This window comes from Rattus norvegicus, chromosome 8 (assembly GCF_036323735.1).
Source record: "Rattus norvegicus strain BN/NHsdMcwi chromosome 8, GRCr8, whole genome shotgun sequence".
Classification (NCBI taxonomy): domain Eukaryota; kingdom Metazoa; phylum Chordata; class Mammalia; order Rodentia; family Muridae; genus Rattus; species Rattus norvegicus.
Genome location: NC_086026.1, coordinates 81,081,754 through 81,096,740, shown reverse-complemented (window position 1 = coordinate 81,096,740; position 14,987 = coordinate 81,081,754). Strand labels below are relative to the sequence as shown.

Genomic DNA, 14,987 nt, shown 5'->3' with positions numbered 1-14,987 from the left:
CAACATATGCCAGGCTGGGATTCTGCCCCCTTGCTTCTGCTGCTGGGATACCAGGGCCAGCCATGCTTAATCATACATGGGTGGTCATTTTTATTGCTGTATTAAAGAGCCGTATATTCTTTTTCTCATTTCTTGCCTTCTCCCAGCCTCCAGAACTAAGCAATGGAGAATCTACCAAGAAGCTCCCTCAAGGTGTTGTCTATGGTGTGGTGCGAAGATCAGATCCCAATCAGCAGAAGGAAATGGTGGTGTATGGCTGGTCCACCAATCAGCTGAAAGAAGAGATGAATTACATCAAGGATGTGAGCTACTCAAGGATGTTTTGTTTTCTGTGCTTTGAAGTAGTTAGGAGGGTGGAGTCAGAAGCGTGGATGGGAATGTTAAGTAGGCATTTTGAAAGTCTTATTTGGGATGGGAATGTTTCTCCATTTCTTTGTGGTGATGCTTAAAGGTAGAGGTATAAATTTTCAACAGGTTTCTCTTGGGTGGTTGTTCCAGACAGAGGGATCGTGAGACCCAGGGCTCCTGCTGGGTGGGTGAGACTCTTGGGTGGTTTTTCGTGAGATACTAGACACGCATAATGTATACGTTTGGGCAAGTGTATAAACGTCGGTGTTACTGGCTATTTGTAAGAGAACCGCCAACTCAGAAAGAAAGTCTTCCTTGGAGATGAACCTGGAGTGGAGATGGGGCGTTCCAGGCAGGGCACAACTGGGCTCTGGGGCTGGTTGTCTGTATCTTTGGCCTCAAGATTGGGTCTCTCCCACATGGACAGTCTTTGAAGTTGCCCCTATATTGCCATCCTGGCCAGGGATGATTGCATCCCATCCCACACCAACCCCTGACAGAGGGAATGTAAGAGAACCTGGCAGGTTCACACCAATGATTTGGGTTGAAATGAATGTTGGGAAGTCAACCACAGGAGACAAGGTTCGGTCTCAGCCAGTCAATGCAAATCCTTTGTATTTAGTGTATTTCCTCTTGTCTTTTACCTCAAGAGGGTTTGGAAGTGTGTGAAAAAGAAAGCAAGTGGCCACGCTTTCGCCATTCACCTGTTCTGCAGCTAGCGTTCTGGATCCTTTTCTTCAAATGCTTTGATGGCTCTCTGGCCAGAGTCCCCTCACCACACTAACCTGACTGATGCTGCTGAGCTCAAACCAGACTAGTTAGATGAGAGAGAAATGAACTTCTCTGATGCCCATGGGCCCCAAACACTGACCCGTGGCTCAGTGCTGGGGGAAGCAAGTGTCAGAACTGGGCTGAGAAGTCCCCCGCATGCCTGTGAGCTCACTGCTTCCGCTTCTATCCTCACAGATCCAGGTTCCTGTTACTGTGCCCCTTTGTCCTCTGTAGGCCTTAGGCTTTGTGAGCTTCATTCGATTTGGGGCAGATGATGTGCAAAGCCACGTTTTCTTAGCTATTATTGTACGAGCTTTGTTTTTGTTTGTTTTTTAAAATAACACATGCATAGGCTGGGAGAAGACCATAAAGTACATGAGGATCTGAGAGTTCAGATCCCCAGGATTCGTGTAAAAACTGTGTAGTTGCTGACATCTGTAACTCTAGTATTGGTGGGGCTGACACAGGATGGATGGTCCTGGGAGATCACTGGCCAGCCATCGTAGCTGACTAGGTGACCTCCAAGTTCAGTGAGAGTCTCTACCTCAAAACATAAGGTAGAGAGTGATCAAGGAAGATACCTCATATTAACTTCTGACCTTCACACATGTGCACACATGTATACACATTCACCCATACATACATGTACCACCCACAGAAACAGGTCCATACATCACACACACACATGCTCACATGCACATGGGCACATGAATACACACACACGCGCACACACTCATTATGTATTATAACCACTAGTCTTGAACACCCAGTTATATGATCTCCTAAAGATTGTTTTTAATCGTGCAAAATATTTCATCCCAGATTGCTAAACAATGCAGTCCTTTCTCAAGGAAATAGTTAGAGTTTCATTTACACGCTCCATATAACTTGGGATTAATTTGGAAGTAAACCTTCTAAGTAGAGCTCAGACTCCCAAATTGCCCAAGACAAACACAGCAGGTCCAGGCTAATCCTCAGCTATAAATGATATGCACTGAAATCACAGAACTGGTTCTGACCCCAAATTCCCAACCTCCACAAAGATCTGCAATACAAAGTTAATTCCTAGGTCCCACCTTTAATGGCTGGTTTCAGATACAGCCCAGCCTGCTCATTCCTCAGTGTGTTTATGAGTTTGTTGCCCTTGCTCCCTGATGGGAGACACCCCGGCCTTGTTGGTGTCCTACACTGCTCAGTGGCAGCAACACCCAGCTCAAGGTTCCACCCATTCACCTCTGCTGACAGACAGCACAAGAGCCAGCTAGGGTGGTAAAGAGTCATTCGCCCTCTTGGATGAAGGGTCATACTTTGAGCCTTGTTTTCCCAATTGTTTGTGGCCAACGTAGACTATTAGAACTCTTTTGGGTGGGGGCTGGAGAGATGGCCTAGGGGTTAAGGGTTCCTGCTGTAGAGGGCCCAGATTTGATTCCCAGCACCTACCTATGCCAGGCATCATACAAGTATCTGTAATTCCAGTTCTAGGAGATCCTACATCTTCTGGCTTCTACTGGTACTTATACTTGCACATAAACACACGCACATACAGTTAAAAATAGAATCTTAAAAAAAAACCCACAAACAAAAAAATCCTCAACTGGGGACTCCTCTCTTCTCCCAATCTCTTCCAATATCCATTCTAAAATAAAATGTACCTCAGTATTAGAGTTCTTGCCTAGCATACATGAGACCTTGAGTTTAAATCCCTAGTACGAGCAAGAGAAAAAAACCTTGAAAGCAAAACAGGGTGTTTCTTCCACAAAAATACCTTTAGTATCAAGTCTTCCAGCACGGTTGCTAAACATTTACACTCAAGCCAGACTGCTTCCCTTCAGCCATTTGGAAGCCCAGCAGCTTAGAGTTTGCCTGGAGGAAGCTCCCTCAAGACTTCTTGATCTGTTGGAAGACTCCCAAGAACTTTAGTAAGGACACCAGAAGATGGGGAAACAGGGTTGGGTGTGAGCTTCCCACTTAACGCACTTTTGCTAGCCACCCACCGTCCAGGGTCGCACAGTGTTAGCATGAGTGAGGGTTTGAGGACCACACTCCTCCCTGTTATACCCAGTGTGTTCTGTTGATAATTACTGAGAAACTGACATCTGAATTTATGACCCCTTCAGGCCTCACATTTTTCTACCTCACATTCTAGACATTTAATTGCTTTTTGGCACTTGGAGCAGAGAGAGAAGAGAGAAAATTAGAGGTTGCTGCTTTCTTTGGAGTGTTTTCATCCTCACAGCCATGTGTTTACAGTCGACTAGTTAAAAACTTCCTGCTTGTAAAGACATGTGGTTGGAAGGGGTGAACTTTGTTAAAACAGGGTTTGAGGGTGATGGGTGAGTCTCAACACAGTCAAGTGTATCATCCTATAGCTTATTGTTTGGAAAACGTAACATTTGTTAATCGTTATCTTCATATATGATAGACATTATTGCTTTGATAGTTTCTATTTTTTTCTAACTTGATGTTAAGAGCAATCTTGCCACTTAATTTTTTACATGTCTTATTCTTAAGGGTTGTTTTTGTGAGTCTTTCTCTTATTAATAAAGTTTCCAGTATCTTTCAGGAACAGATTATAACTTGATTTCTAACTAGCATCTCTGTGGCTGCAGGTGAGGGCTACATTGGAGAAAGTGAGGAAGCGTATGTACGGAGATTATGATGAGATGAGACAGAAGATCCGACAGCTCACCCAAGACCTGTCGGTGAGTTCACACCTCAGCACTACGGTATTACAGGACTTTCTGTAGTCCCATCAGTGGTTCAATAACGACTGGAAATTTCTAATATCGTTTAAAGCTTAGGCCGTTAGCTGGGGCAGTCTCCCAGCTACTGTCTAAACTTAACTGACTATTCTAACACTATGACCTGCCACATGGCTAACTCTTCACCTCTCTGCTCTGATCTGTCTGTTCCCTTCAGTCCTCTTTGAGTCTCCCAGAGTCCCGCTCTGCCTGGAAGTTCCGCCCTTGTACTTCCTGTGCCAGCTATTGGCCGTCAGATCTTTATTACAACTAATCAGCAGGGAGACCACACCTGAACATCTCGTCAACTGCCTAAGGCGTTGAGGGCTGTTACAGGCTGGTGAGAGGCCATACAAATAACAGTACCAAAATCCTGCCAGCATTTAGATCTCTGCTGGTACAGAATTAACAACTGAAAAGACAGATACACATCTTAATGCAATGGAAGGAAGGTCACCCCAACTCTGAGGCCGTGAGAGAATGGTGGAACTTGGGGCCTGTACTCAGTGACCTGGACATGTTTGAATAGCTCATGCTTTTTAATGAATGGAGTCATACTTTAAAGGAACTGAGAGGACATCTTCTGAGTAACAGGTTGAACTTTATTATTCAGAGGAAAATGTCTAATAATCTTTTTTACATTGCATTACAACTGTACACTACACACTCTTAACTACCAAGTCATCTCTCCAGCCCCTACCCACATGAATTCTAGTTAATGGCCTTCTCTAAAAATCTGTTTTACTCTTTTTTACTTAAAAAAAAAAAACTTGCATAGTTCAGAGTGGCCTCAAAGTCACATGACCTTGAACTCCTCATTCTCCTGTTTTCACTTCCCCAGTGAAAGGACTATAGGTGTGCACCACGATGCCTGGTTTATGCTGTGCTGAGGATCAAATCCAGGGCCTTGCGCATGTTCAGCCAACTGAACCACATTCCCAGCCCTCAGATTCTATTCTTTTTTAAAAAAAGAGTTATTCATTTTATGTATGTGAGTACGCTGTCACTGTCTTCAGAAAAGGATGTCAGATCCCATTACAGATGGTTGTGAGCCACCATGTGGTTGCTGGGAATTGAACTCAGGACCTCTGGAAGAGCAGTCAGTGCTCTAAATCACTGAGCCATCTCTCCAGCCTCAAATTCTATTTTTACAAATTTATTCTACAGATAGGCTCCTACACATGCAAAATGACTCATGCATGAAACAATGTTTTTTTTAAATTATTTGTAATAGTTTTTAAGAGATGGAAAGTGAAATACACACCAAGGAAAAAGAAGCATGTTTTTTCTCTCCTGACAGAACTTCATTGACTATGCTAGCTCCCTAGCCCCAGATGTTGGTTTGTATTCTATAGTGTTACTGTAAATATTACTTAAGTAGAAGTGGCTGCTCTCAGAAGATTTCCCCTTCCCTGGAGCCTGTGACGTGTGGATTGGTTTGGAGTGACTGTCCTTCTCTCCCCAGGTCTCCCATGCTCAGCAGGACTATCTAGACAGTCACATCCAAGCCCAGGCATCGGCTCTGGATAGCTTCAATGCCATGAACTCGGCATTGGCATTGGACTCTGTTGGCTTACAGGTATCCCTCTGCTTTTCCTTAGCTGGGACCTTCTCTTACAGGGCAGATGAGCCTAACCAGGAGTGGGGCCCATTTGCAGAAAAGTCACAGAATTCCCTGTGGTCAAGGTCCTTTAAGCACAGCCACAGTAAAGACAGTTTCTGGAAAGTGGGTAGGAAGTTGAAGGAAATGTTTCCAGCTGAGCCTCTGCCAGGTACCCATGTCAAGGAGGTTTTAGGCTCAGCTCCAACATAGAGACGTCTCCTGCTCCCTAGATCCTCAGTGTGTCTGTCTACTCAGTACATCAACTACTTTCTCCTTGTAGCTCTGGTGCTTCAGGAAGTCCCACTTGGTTACAGAAAAGACAACTTCATCCAAAGAAAGGATGTAACGTTTCACAAGAAGAAGCTCTCTCAGCAAGCACATTTTCTTGATTTAAACACGATTTTACATTGGAAAGAGTCATGTGTTCCAAAGAATGAAGACATTTTTAGTAGACACACATTCTTAATTAAGACATACTGCCAGAGATTGGCTCTGAGCTAGCTGTTAAAGGCCTTTCAGTCTTTACACTTCCAACGACATAGTCCCTTGACCAGAATGCAAGTTCATTTGAAGATGTTCAAAGCAAGCCTCTGGTCTCAGTTTTCAAATACACAAATAATCGTTTCTGCCACCCTCTAAGTTTATTTGGCTTATCTTTTTATGTCCTCTTAAAAATTCAGCCCACTGGTTTCTAATACTTTCTGGTCCTATGCAAATAGTTCTGTGGATAAGCAAACAGACTGCCATACTGGCCTCCTCCACTTCTCATAGAACTTGGTATTCATCAACCACAGCTGACGGAGCCCCAGAGGCAACAGAGCTTGGTCAGCTTCCAGAAATGGGTGGGACAGGACTGTTTGGGTTTGTCTGGGATGCCCATTTCTGGTTGGGCCACAGTCCCATGCTTTTCCTGGCTCCCCTTTGTGTATGCCAGCTTCCCCCCGGCCTTGGGCCAAGTCCCTAGTTTATTCAGGAGCCCTTTGTTCCCTTCTTCCTATCATGAAGGGGACTTGCCAAGTCTCTCTTTCTCTCCCTCTTAGAAACCATTTCACTCCTCAGCTTCAGAAACGGCTTTGCCTCCCTGAGTTTAGACCTGCTGGTGTCTGCATTGTGTCTCTGGATTCTCTTCCCAGAAAAATAGTATATTTTAGGCAAATTCTTCTCATTTGCAATTTAGCTGACAATCTAGACATTTATCCCCCACAGATTTCTTATTAGAGCAGTGTTAGCCCTAACCCAAGGATCCTTAGTCTCTCTTAGTTCCAGGCTATAAAAATCAGGGCCGTAAAACTAGAATATTACACCATTGGTCGTATCTGAAGCTCATTGTCTTCTTAGTTGTGCAAGATCCCAGCCTCTGCCACCCATCTCTTCTCCTTGTTTGTTATTGTTGATAGAGAACAGACTCTTGGCTTTGTTTCTTAGAAAAGTAGAGCTATAGACAGACTGTAGGTAAACTGAGACCAGCGGAGATCAATGCCCTGACATTAAGCGTCTAGCTAGTGGCAGAGACAGGGTTAGAAGAACCTTGTCTCCTGGTCAAGGCTAAGTGTTTGTGTATTTATTTTCTCCCAGAAGGACTTGGGTGTTAGGCTAGGTGTCTTCTGAAGTTCTGGGAGACTCTGATGGCTTCAGTGTTCCTTTGATACCTTCTCCCCTCCACTGACCGTTTCTAAGGTGATTCAGGTGGATTTAGGATCGAGAGGTATATTGTCCAGTGAGGGATGGGGAGTCTTCAGAGGCCGTCTATCCATCCATCACAGGACAGGGGAGACACACACTCCATCTGGTTCCGAGTCTTTCAATCTGATGTGGTAGATAATGCCCACACCCAGTGTCTAGTGGTAAGAGTCTGGAGATTATGGGAATCATTTCTCTCTAATTAATTAGGTAAAGATGGAAGCAATAAACAGCAGCATTATTAATTTAATTAGCTCCACCCACCTGGGTGTCCAGGAGCAGCAGGCAGTCAATAGCATCTCCCTTTCTCCTTAGACAGGGTCTCATGAAACTGAGGCTTCAAACTCACTATGTAGTCCAGGATGCCTTTGAATTTGATCTTCCTGGCAACTTAAGTTAGCTACCACAAGTCGTGTATGTAGTGTTGGGGATGGATCTCTGGGTTTGTTGGGTTCCCTGGTTTGCTTCTATTGCTGTTATAATACATCCCAAAAGCACCTTGGGGGAGGAAAGGGAAAGGGTTTGTTTGATTTACACTTCCACAACACAGTTCATCATCAAAAGAAGTCAGGGCAGGAACTCACACAGGGCAGGAACCTGGAGGCAGGAGCTGACGCAGAGGCCACGGAGGGCGCTACTCACTTGTTTGCTCAGCTGCTTTCTTATAGAACTCAGGTCTACCTGCCCAAGGGCAGCACAACCCACAGTGAGCTAGGCGCCCTCACATCAATTATCAGATAAGAAAAATTCACCATGGGTTTGCCCACCCACCAATCTGATGGAGACATTTTCTCAATTGAGGATCCCCTTTTCCAGAGGACCCCTTCCCCTTGTGTCAAGTTGACTAACCAGCACACTAGCTAAGCTCTCTACCATGGGAGCCACATCTATAACAGACCCTAACAGGCAACAATGTTGAACTTGTCAAGCAACATTGTCAAACTTTATCTTTATTCTGTAAAGTACTTTGTTTTACTTCATTGTAAAAAACGTGGGAAAGTTGGAAAAACAATAAAATAAATCTCAATTCTGTCCGGTAGTGAGGGCTATCATGGGTTTGAGTGGAATTGGCCTGTGATTACTACTTTATACCTGCACCACCCCCCAATGTCACATGATATTATTATGATCATTTTCCCTGGCAAAGATTCTATTTAACTCATCTTCCCACCCTAAGCAGTAGGTGGTCTAATAGTCCACAGCTGTTGGGGATTGTAGGGAAAGCTGTGGTCCGTTTAACCACAGTGGGACAGGCCTCAGCCACTGTAGGGATCCCTGGACCCCCACCTGAGAGCTGCTGCAGCACGAGACAAAATTGCTGTGTGTGTTCCCACAGCCTGTTTTTTAATTTTCACCCAAATAGAAAACCCTTGTGGATGTGACTTTGGAAAACAGCAACATCAAGGATCAAATCAGACATTTGCAGCAAACCTATGAAGCGTCCATGGACAAGCTGCGAGAGAAGCAGAGGCAGCTGGAGGCTGCTCAAATGGAAAACCAGCTGCTGAAGATGAGGGTGAGGCAGTCGACCTTCCCCTCGGACCTCCCTCTTCTCTCTCCTCTTCAGTTCTTCAGCTCCCTTCTCCATCCTCCTTCTCATCAGAGCTTCTTACAGGCGTGGTCTAAAGATGAGGAGGAGGAAGTGTCTGTTCACAGTGTCCCACCTAGAGTTGGGGTAGTGCATAAACACTCCTTTAGGGCGTGCCTTTCTAACTACATAGCTAACCACAGTGGCCTCAAGGCATTCCTAGAATCAGCATGACATTATGGCTATGTTATTGGGAAGGCCAATGGATATACCCAGGAGCTTTGAAGGGTTCTCCCTTCACTGTGCATATACTCTTTAAAGTCCCAAGGACAATCCTTGCCCTACACATGTAGACACCCCACAAAGATCTGTCCTTCTTGACCACTAGGCTGCCTAAGCTAGACTTCTAAAACTTGGAAGTCCAGTGGGGCTTCCCCAGGTTTTTATCCTGTGGGGTTTTTAAAGCATCTATTACAGAATGGTTTCCATATGACATCTCCATGCATAGCATCCATACATCAAATGACCATATCTGTGCCCTCTTTATTCCTTCTTATCCCTGCCCCCAGCTCTCCCGGATCACCTCCCTTGTCCCAGCTAGGCCTCCTTTTGCTTTATGTTGTTTTGTGTATGTGAGTGTGATTAGGTTTGCTTACTGAAGTGTGGGTGAGGGATTATTTATGGGAGTGTTAGCAACCAACAACCACACCACTGAAGGAAACCTCTCTCTCTCCCTTGATTGCCTACAAGAAAGGGAGTGGCTTCATAGGCTCTTCCTCCAAGACTCTGTTCTGTACAGCCTTAAGCTATTCTGTAGATCAGGTATAACTTGTCACCTAAACCAGAGTATGCCAGTGAAAAGTGGAACTGCTAGTAACCCAGTCAGGAAGCCCATCTGGCATATGGATGGCCAGGCTGCACCATAGACACTCTGTTGTTCCCCTCTGGGGTCTTGCTGTTACAGCTCCCCTGGGATCAGGTTTGTGTAACATAGCAGCCCCCTTTTGCTCTCTCTCCAAATAAGACGACTCATTCTGTTTTTATTAATATTTATTATGTGTTTATATGTGTATTTGAGTGTGGGTTTGTGCACCTGAGTGTAGTGCCCGCAGAGGCCAGAAGAGGGTGTCAGATGTCTCAGAGCTGGAGTTACAGATGATTGTGAGCCCCCTGGGTGGACTGGGAGCTGAACCCAGGTTCTCTGGAGGATCAACAGGTCCTCTTGACCACTGAGCCATCTCTTCTGTGCTAGGTCAGTCTTTCTTTTTACAATTTTATACATTCTATTTTTCGCTCTTTCAAAATTTTAATTTTGAAAATTAAAAAAGAAAAGATTGTTGTTGTCAGAAGTTTCTGAATTAAACCTTTGCGTATCTGCCCCACAACCACTTATTGAGCACCTACTGTTTGGGTCAGCCCTGTGTGTTCCTTTTTTCTCTGGGGTAGTGTGTCATCCGGCATGACAAGGTAGCCTGAAAGTCCGATCCCTCACATTCCGCCTACAGTTTTAGAAATCGATGCTGAGCACTAGAGCTTAAATAGAGTGTCTCCCCTCTATTCTTCAAATAAATTTTCTAATCCTTCAAATTAAAAAATGAAAGAAGTTCCAGGGACTCAAGGGGCCTGGTGTGACTGGAGTGTAGCATGGACAGACTTCAGGCAGAGCCCTTTTCTCTGCCACCTGTGCAGTAGAGATGGTGTGTGGGGTTGACCTGGGGTCTAAGGTAATGATAACCTTTACTCCAGAATCTCCATCCTGAGTTCTTGCCCAGTGATGAGCATCCAAAGGCATCAAGAGGGACTTGTCACATCTTTGGAGTAAACACCATGCAATTCATTAAGGCCAAAGGGTGCCTCCCTTTCTCAGAGGCGCTTGAGAGCTCAGGTGCCTTAGATGAGCAGAAGCCTGGGGGGAGGGGCGAGGGCACATCCCAGTAGGAGCAGCATCGGGTCAGTGGTATGAGGCCGATGGCCAGAAAGAAGACCCCATCTCTGGAGATCCACCACACCCACCCTAGCTCCAAAGCTTCTCCCAATCAGTGCCAGTTCCAGCTGGCCACCAAAGGCTCCCAGCCCAGTGACCACACTAGGCCAAGATGTTCTCAAGGATGACAGTTTGCAAAGCATGCAGTGTGGGAAAGATGAATGCAGATTTTGTATTTGGTTTAACAAGGCCTGACTTAGAGATGTGGTTGTTCAGTGCCGTGAATGGGATTGATTGGAGAAGCAATCTTTAAAATAATTAATCTTGCATGGGTCGCACATAAGGTGCATGTGTGTATAAGTCAGAAGTCAGCTTCAAGTACAGTTGCTCAGGAGCTGTCTGTCTTCTGAGACACGGTCTCTCACAGGAACCCAGGGCTTGCTGTTTATAGCTGGCTGGCCAGTGAGCCCTGGGGCTCATCTGACTGTCTCCAACTACTGCTCGGTGCTGGGAATTATGAGAGTGTGTCACCATGCATGGTGTTTCCTTTCCTTTCCCTACTCCTTTTCCACTTTTCCTTCCTTCCTTCTTCTTTCTTTCTTTCTTTCTTTTTCTCTTTCTTTCTCTCTTTCTTTCTTTCTTTCTTTCTTTCTTTTTCTTTCTTTCTTTCATGGGTTCTGGAAAAAACTACCAACTGAGACCACTAAGAAGTGGCCTTCTGACAAAAATTAATCCTCTGAAGCACCTGTGTTCTCTCTCTCTCTCTCTCTCTCTCTCTCTCTCTCTCTCTCCCCCCCCCCACCTCCCCACCTTCTCCCTCTCTCCCTCTTTCCCTCTCTCCCTCTCTCTGGGCCCTCCTGCTTCCTGCTTCTCTCTACTGCAAACCCCTGGGGCTCGTGCTCTGTCCTCTTGTGTGGAGATGCTGGAGGGGCAAAGCACAGTTCTGCAATGAAATTGTTTGCAGGTGGAGTCGTCCCAAGAAGCCAATGCTGAGGTGATGCGGGAGATGACGAGAAAGCTGTACAGTCAGTATGAAGAGAAGCTGCAGGAAGCACAGCGCAAGCACAGCGCGGAGAAGGAGGTCCTCCTGGTGCGTGTGTGCTCCTAAAACAGAGTGCACAAGACGTGGCTGGGTTCCGTTGGAAGGTTTTGTCCTTGAAGGGAGTCATGAGGTTGGATGTAAAGAGGAATCAAGGGCTTCCTTCCTTCCTTCCTTCCTTCCTTCCTTCCTTCCTCCCTTCCTTCCTTCCTTCCTTCCTTCATTCATATTTATGCGTGCTATATGCATGTGTGCACTGTGCGCACAGGTGCCCTTGCTCATGTGTGCCCTCATGGAGGTGAGAAGTTGATGCTGGCATTGTGCCTCTGCCATTCTCTACCTTCTTAATTAATTAATTAATTAATTAATTTTGAAACAGAGTCTTTCACTGAACCTGGAGTTTGCTATTTCATCTAGGCTGCTGGCCAGCAATTTCCCAGGATTCCCCAGTCCTTTGGCCATGTGTTAGTGTACACAGTGCGAGGGTCACGGGCATCCACTGCCATGCCCAGCTTTTACTTGCATGCTGGGGATCTGAACTCAGGTCCTCTTGCTTGCACAGAAAACCCTTCACCCACTGAGCTATCTTCCTGGCCCAGGCATTTTATTTGATTGTTCATTTACTCCCGTTTTCCCTCCTTCTGGAACAACCCAATGTCTCTGTCTCAAAATGTACATTTCTCCAGTTAGTAGGACCATTCTCCAGCATCCAAGTAGATCCTGTGTTGTCTGTTTTCTCCATTTGTTCTCCTTCTGAAACCTCCCACTTCCCCATCCTGGATAACACCACCCCCACCCCACTTGCCTCGAAAGCTCCACCCTCCACATCCTGAGCTCTGACATCCCCACATCTAGAAAGCCATTCTTCCTCCTTCTGGCTGTAGGACTGCCCTCTACCTCTGTCTAGAGGTGGTGGGCTCACATCGTGACCTCTCTCGGACAGCATACTTTTTTTGTAAGAGTCTCTGTCCCTGTCCCCATTCCCCACCCCCACTTTACCACACTGTCTGGTTTATCTGTGTCCTTCGAGGTTTAATCAAGGCATAGATCTTTGTTTTTTCCCTGTAATAGTAAATTGGCACAGTACATTGTGGGAGGAAGATCTGGGAATCCATTTTACTTCAGTTGTATATTGGCCCACACAGTGACACTCATTTGTGTATTTTTTAACGCTTCACAGGCTGTTTTGTTTGTTTGTTTCTTTGTTTTTTACATCTTTGGAGAATAAGCTTTCAGGAAAGATAGTTACTAGACCCATGGAAAGGCCACACAGGGGGCCAGTGAGATTGCATAGCATGGCAGCTCTCAACCTATGGGTCTTGACCTCCTTGGGGGGTTGAATATCCCTTTTATAGAGGTCACATATCAAATATCCTGCATATCAGATATTTACGTTATGAGTCATAACAGTAGCAAAATTACAGTTATAAATAATGAAAATAATTTTATAGTTGGAGGCCACCACAACCTGAGGAACTGTATTAAAGCCACACACCACTAGGAAGGTTGAGAACCCATGCAAATACAGATGCTTACTGCCAACGATAAGCAGTTTGATCCTGAAGCCCGTATGGTACAAGGAGAGAGCAGACTTGAAGCTGTCCTCTCACATCCACACTTCTGACCACATACACACACACCCATACACACACATACACACACACATACACAGGCACACACACATACACACACACATACACAGACACACACACACATACACACACATACATACACATGCACACACATACACACACATACACACACACATACAGACACAGACACACACACACACACACATACACACTGTTCAGAGGTGAAACCAGACCCATGATACTTTAGTTCACTCTGTGTATGACACATAGGTCCCAGGGTCATGCTTTCCCAGGGAGATTATGACCCAGTGAGGCACTGTCTGGACGTAGGTGAGTCACCTGGGTGTCCAGGCCGTGCTGAGGAGAGCGTGTACCTGTTGCAGGAAGAAACCAATAGCTTCTTGAAGGCGATCGAAGAGGCCAATAAAAAGATGGAGGCAGCCGAGCTGAGCCTGGAGGAGAAAGACCAGAGGATCGGGGAGCTGGACAGGCTGATCGAACGCATGGAGAAGGTAACAGATGCAGCCTGGGCCTGTGGCCCTCCTGCCTGATCCCCCGGCCCCACAGTTCGCTTGAAGCCTCAGTGCTGACTCAGAAACACATCCTGTAAGGTGGCACGGAAGGGAGCTGAGCAAAGGCCTTGTCTTCCTCTGCGGTAACTGTTGTTTGTCTCTACAGTGCTGGCAATTGAACCAATGGCCTTGTGCGTGCTAAGCAAGCCATTAGCTACAAACCTATCCGACCAAGCCCACCATAATTATTTTGATACGTTTAAAAAAATGCCACACGTAAAATTCTTTCTGCAAATTAATGTTGCAGCAGGTAGCTTTGTGGGTGCCCCAGATGTGTTCTTTATTTAACCCGATGAGGCAATGTACCTGGAGGCTCCATCTGCACCCCGCCCCATGTTTCTGGGGCAGGTGTCTGGGGCAGGTTGACTTTTGTCTGACACACCTGGTACCTGAATAAGGCATGGGGGCAAACTCTTCTGTGTGTGGTAAACAGGCTGACAAAGGGGGGGCGGCTTACAGAGTTGACAAGCCAGTCAAGGGGCGGGAGCAGAAGTGAAAGAGAAAAGATAGGAAGGGGACAGAGAGAGAGCATGGTGGCATGGGACAGCTGACAGCCGACTTCTAGGTAGGACCAAAGCTGAGTCTAGTAGCTCTCTAGCTACACTGTGGTTGCAGAGAGCACTGACCCACCACCGACATGTTGTCATTAGCGCCCAGTGCCAGGCTCTGCATCCTGGAAACCTCCAGCCTAATGATGGAGCAAGGTCCTTTCTGGGCTTCAGATAGATGTGAGGATGGGCTCTGGCAGCTTCTGACCTGCTCACCACCAGGCCGTCAGCCTCTGGAGAGGATGTATAGAGGTTCCCACTGATTTCCTCTCTCTCTCTCCTGGAAAACTGAACCTCACCATGTAGATGTGGAGCCTGTGTGACTGGTACAAGATTTCTGGTAGAATTGCTGAGAGTAGACATAAGGTACAGCCCTTCTCAGAGGAGCTCTCAAAGCAATAGCCCCCCACCTTTGCCGGCAGTGCTCAGCAAACGTGTTTTAAGGGATTTTGCTATATTAATATCTATAATGTATGTCTAGTGAGATTCCAGTGATGACAGGCACTGTACTTTTATTAATATCTCCCTTAAATGTTAATAAGTAAAATAAATGTTAAATTAAACTTAAATCTACACACACACATTTATATATTCAGCAAAGTGTATGAAGCATATAGCTTAACACACATATGTTTCTTATT

The 14,987-nt window shown here is 45.8% G+C and overlaps 1 protein-coding gene across 3 annotated transcripts in view; it reads left to right on the top strand.

Moving 5' to 3' along the window:
* The window catches only part of Myzap (myocardial zonula adherens protein), an 87,335-nt gene that overhangs the window by 27,193 nt on the left and 45,155 nt on the right, over positions 1 to 14,987 (top strand). For all 3 annotated transcript variants that reach the window (XM_039081753.2, NM_001014211.1, XM_017595740.3), the window contains exons 3-8: positions 147 to 302; positions 3,729 to 3,821; positions 5,326 to 5,439; positions 8,507 to 8,659; positions 11,560 to 11,685; positions 13,610 to 13,738. In XM_039081753.2, the coding sequence (XP_038937681.1) occupies positions 147 to 302; positions 3,729 to 3,821; positions 5,326 to 5,439; positions 8,507 to 8,659; positions 11,560 to 11,685; positions 13,610 to 13,738 (771 nt within the window). The remainder of the gene's footprint in view (positions 1 to 146; positions 303 to 3,728; positions 3,822 to 5,325; positions 5,440 to 8,506; positions 8,660 to 11,559; positions 11,686 to 13,609; positions 13,739 to 14,987) is intronic.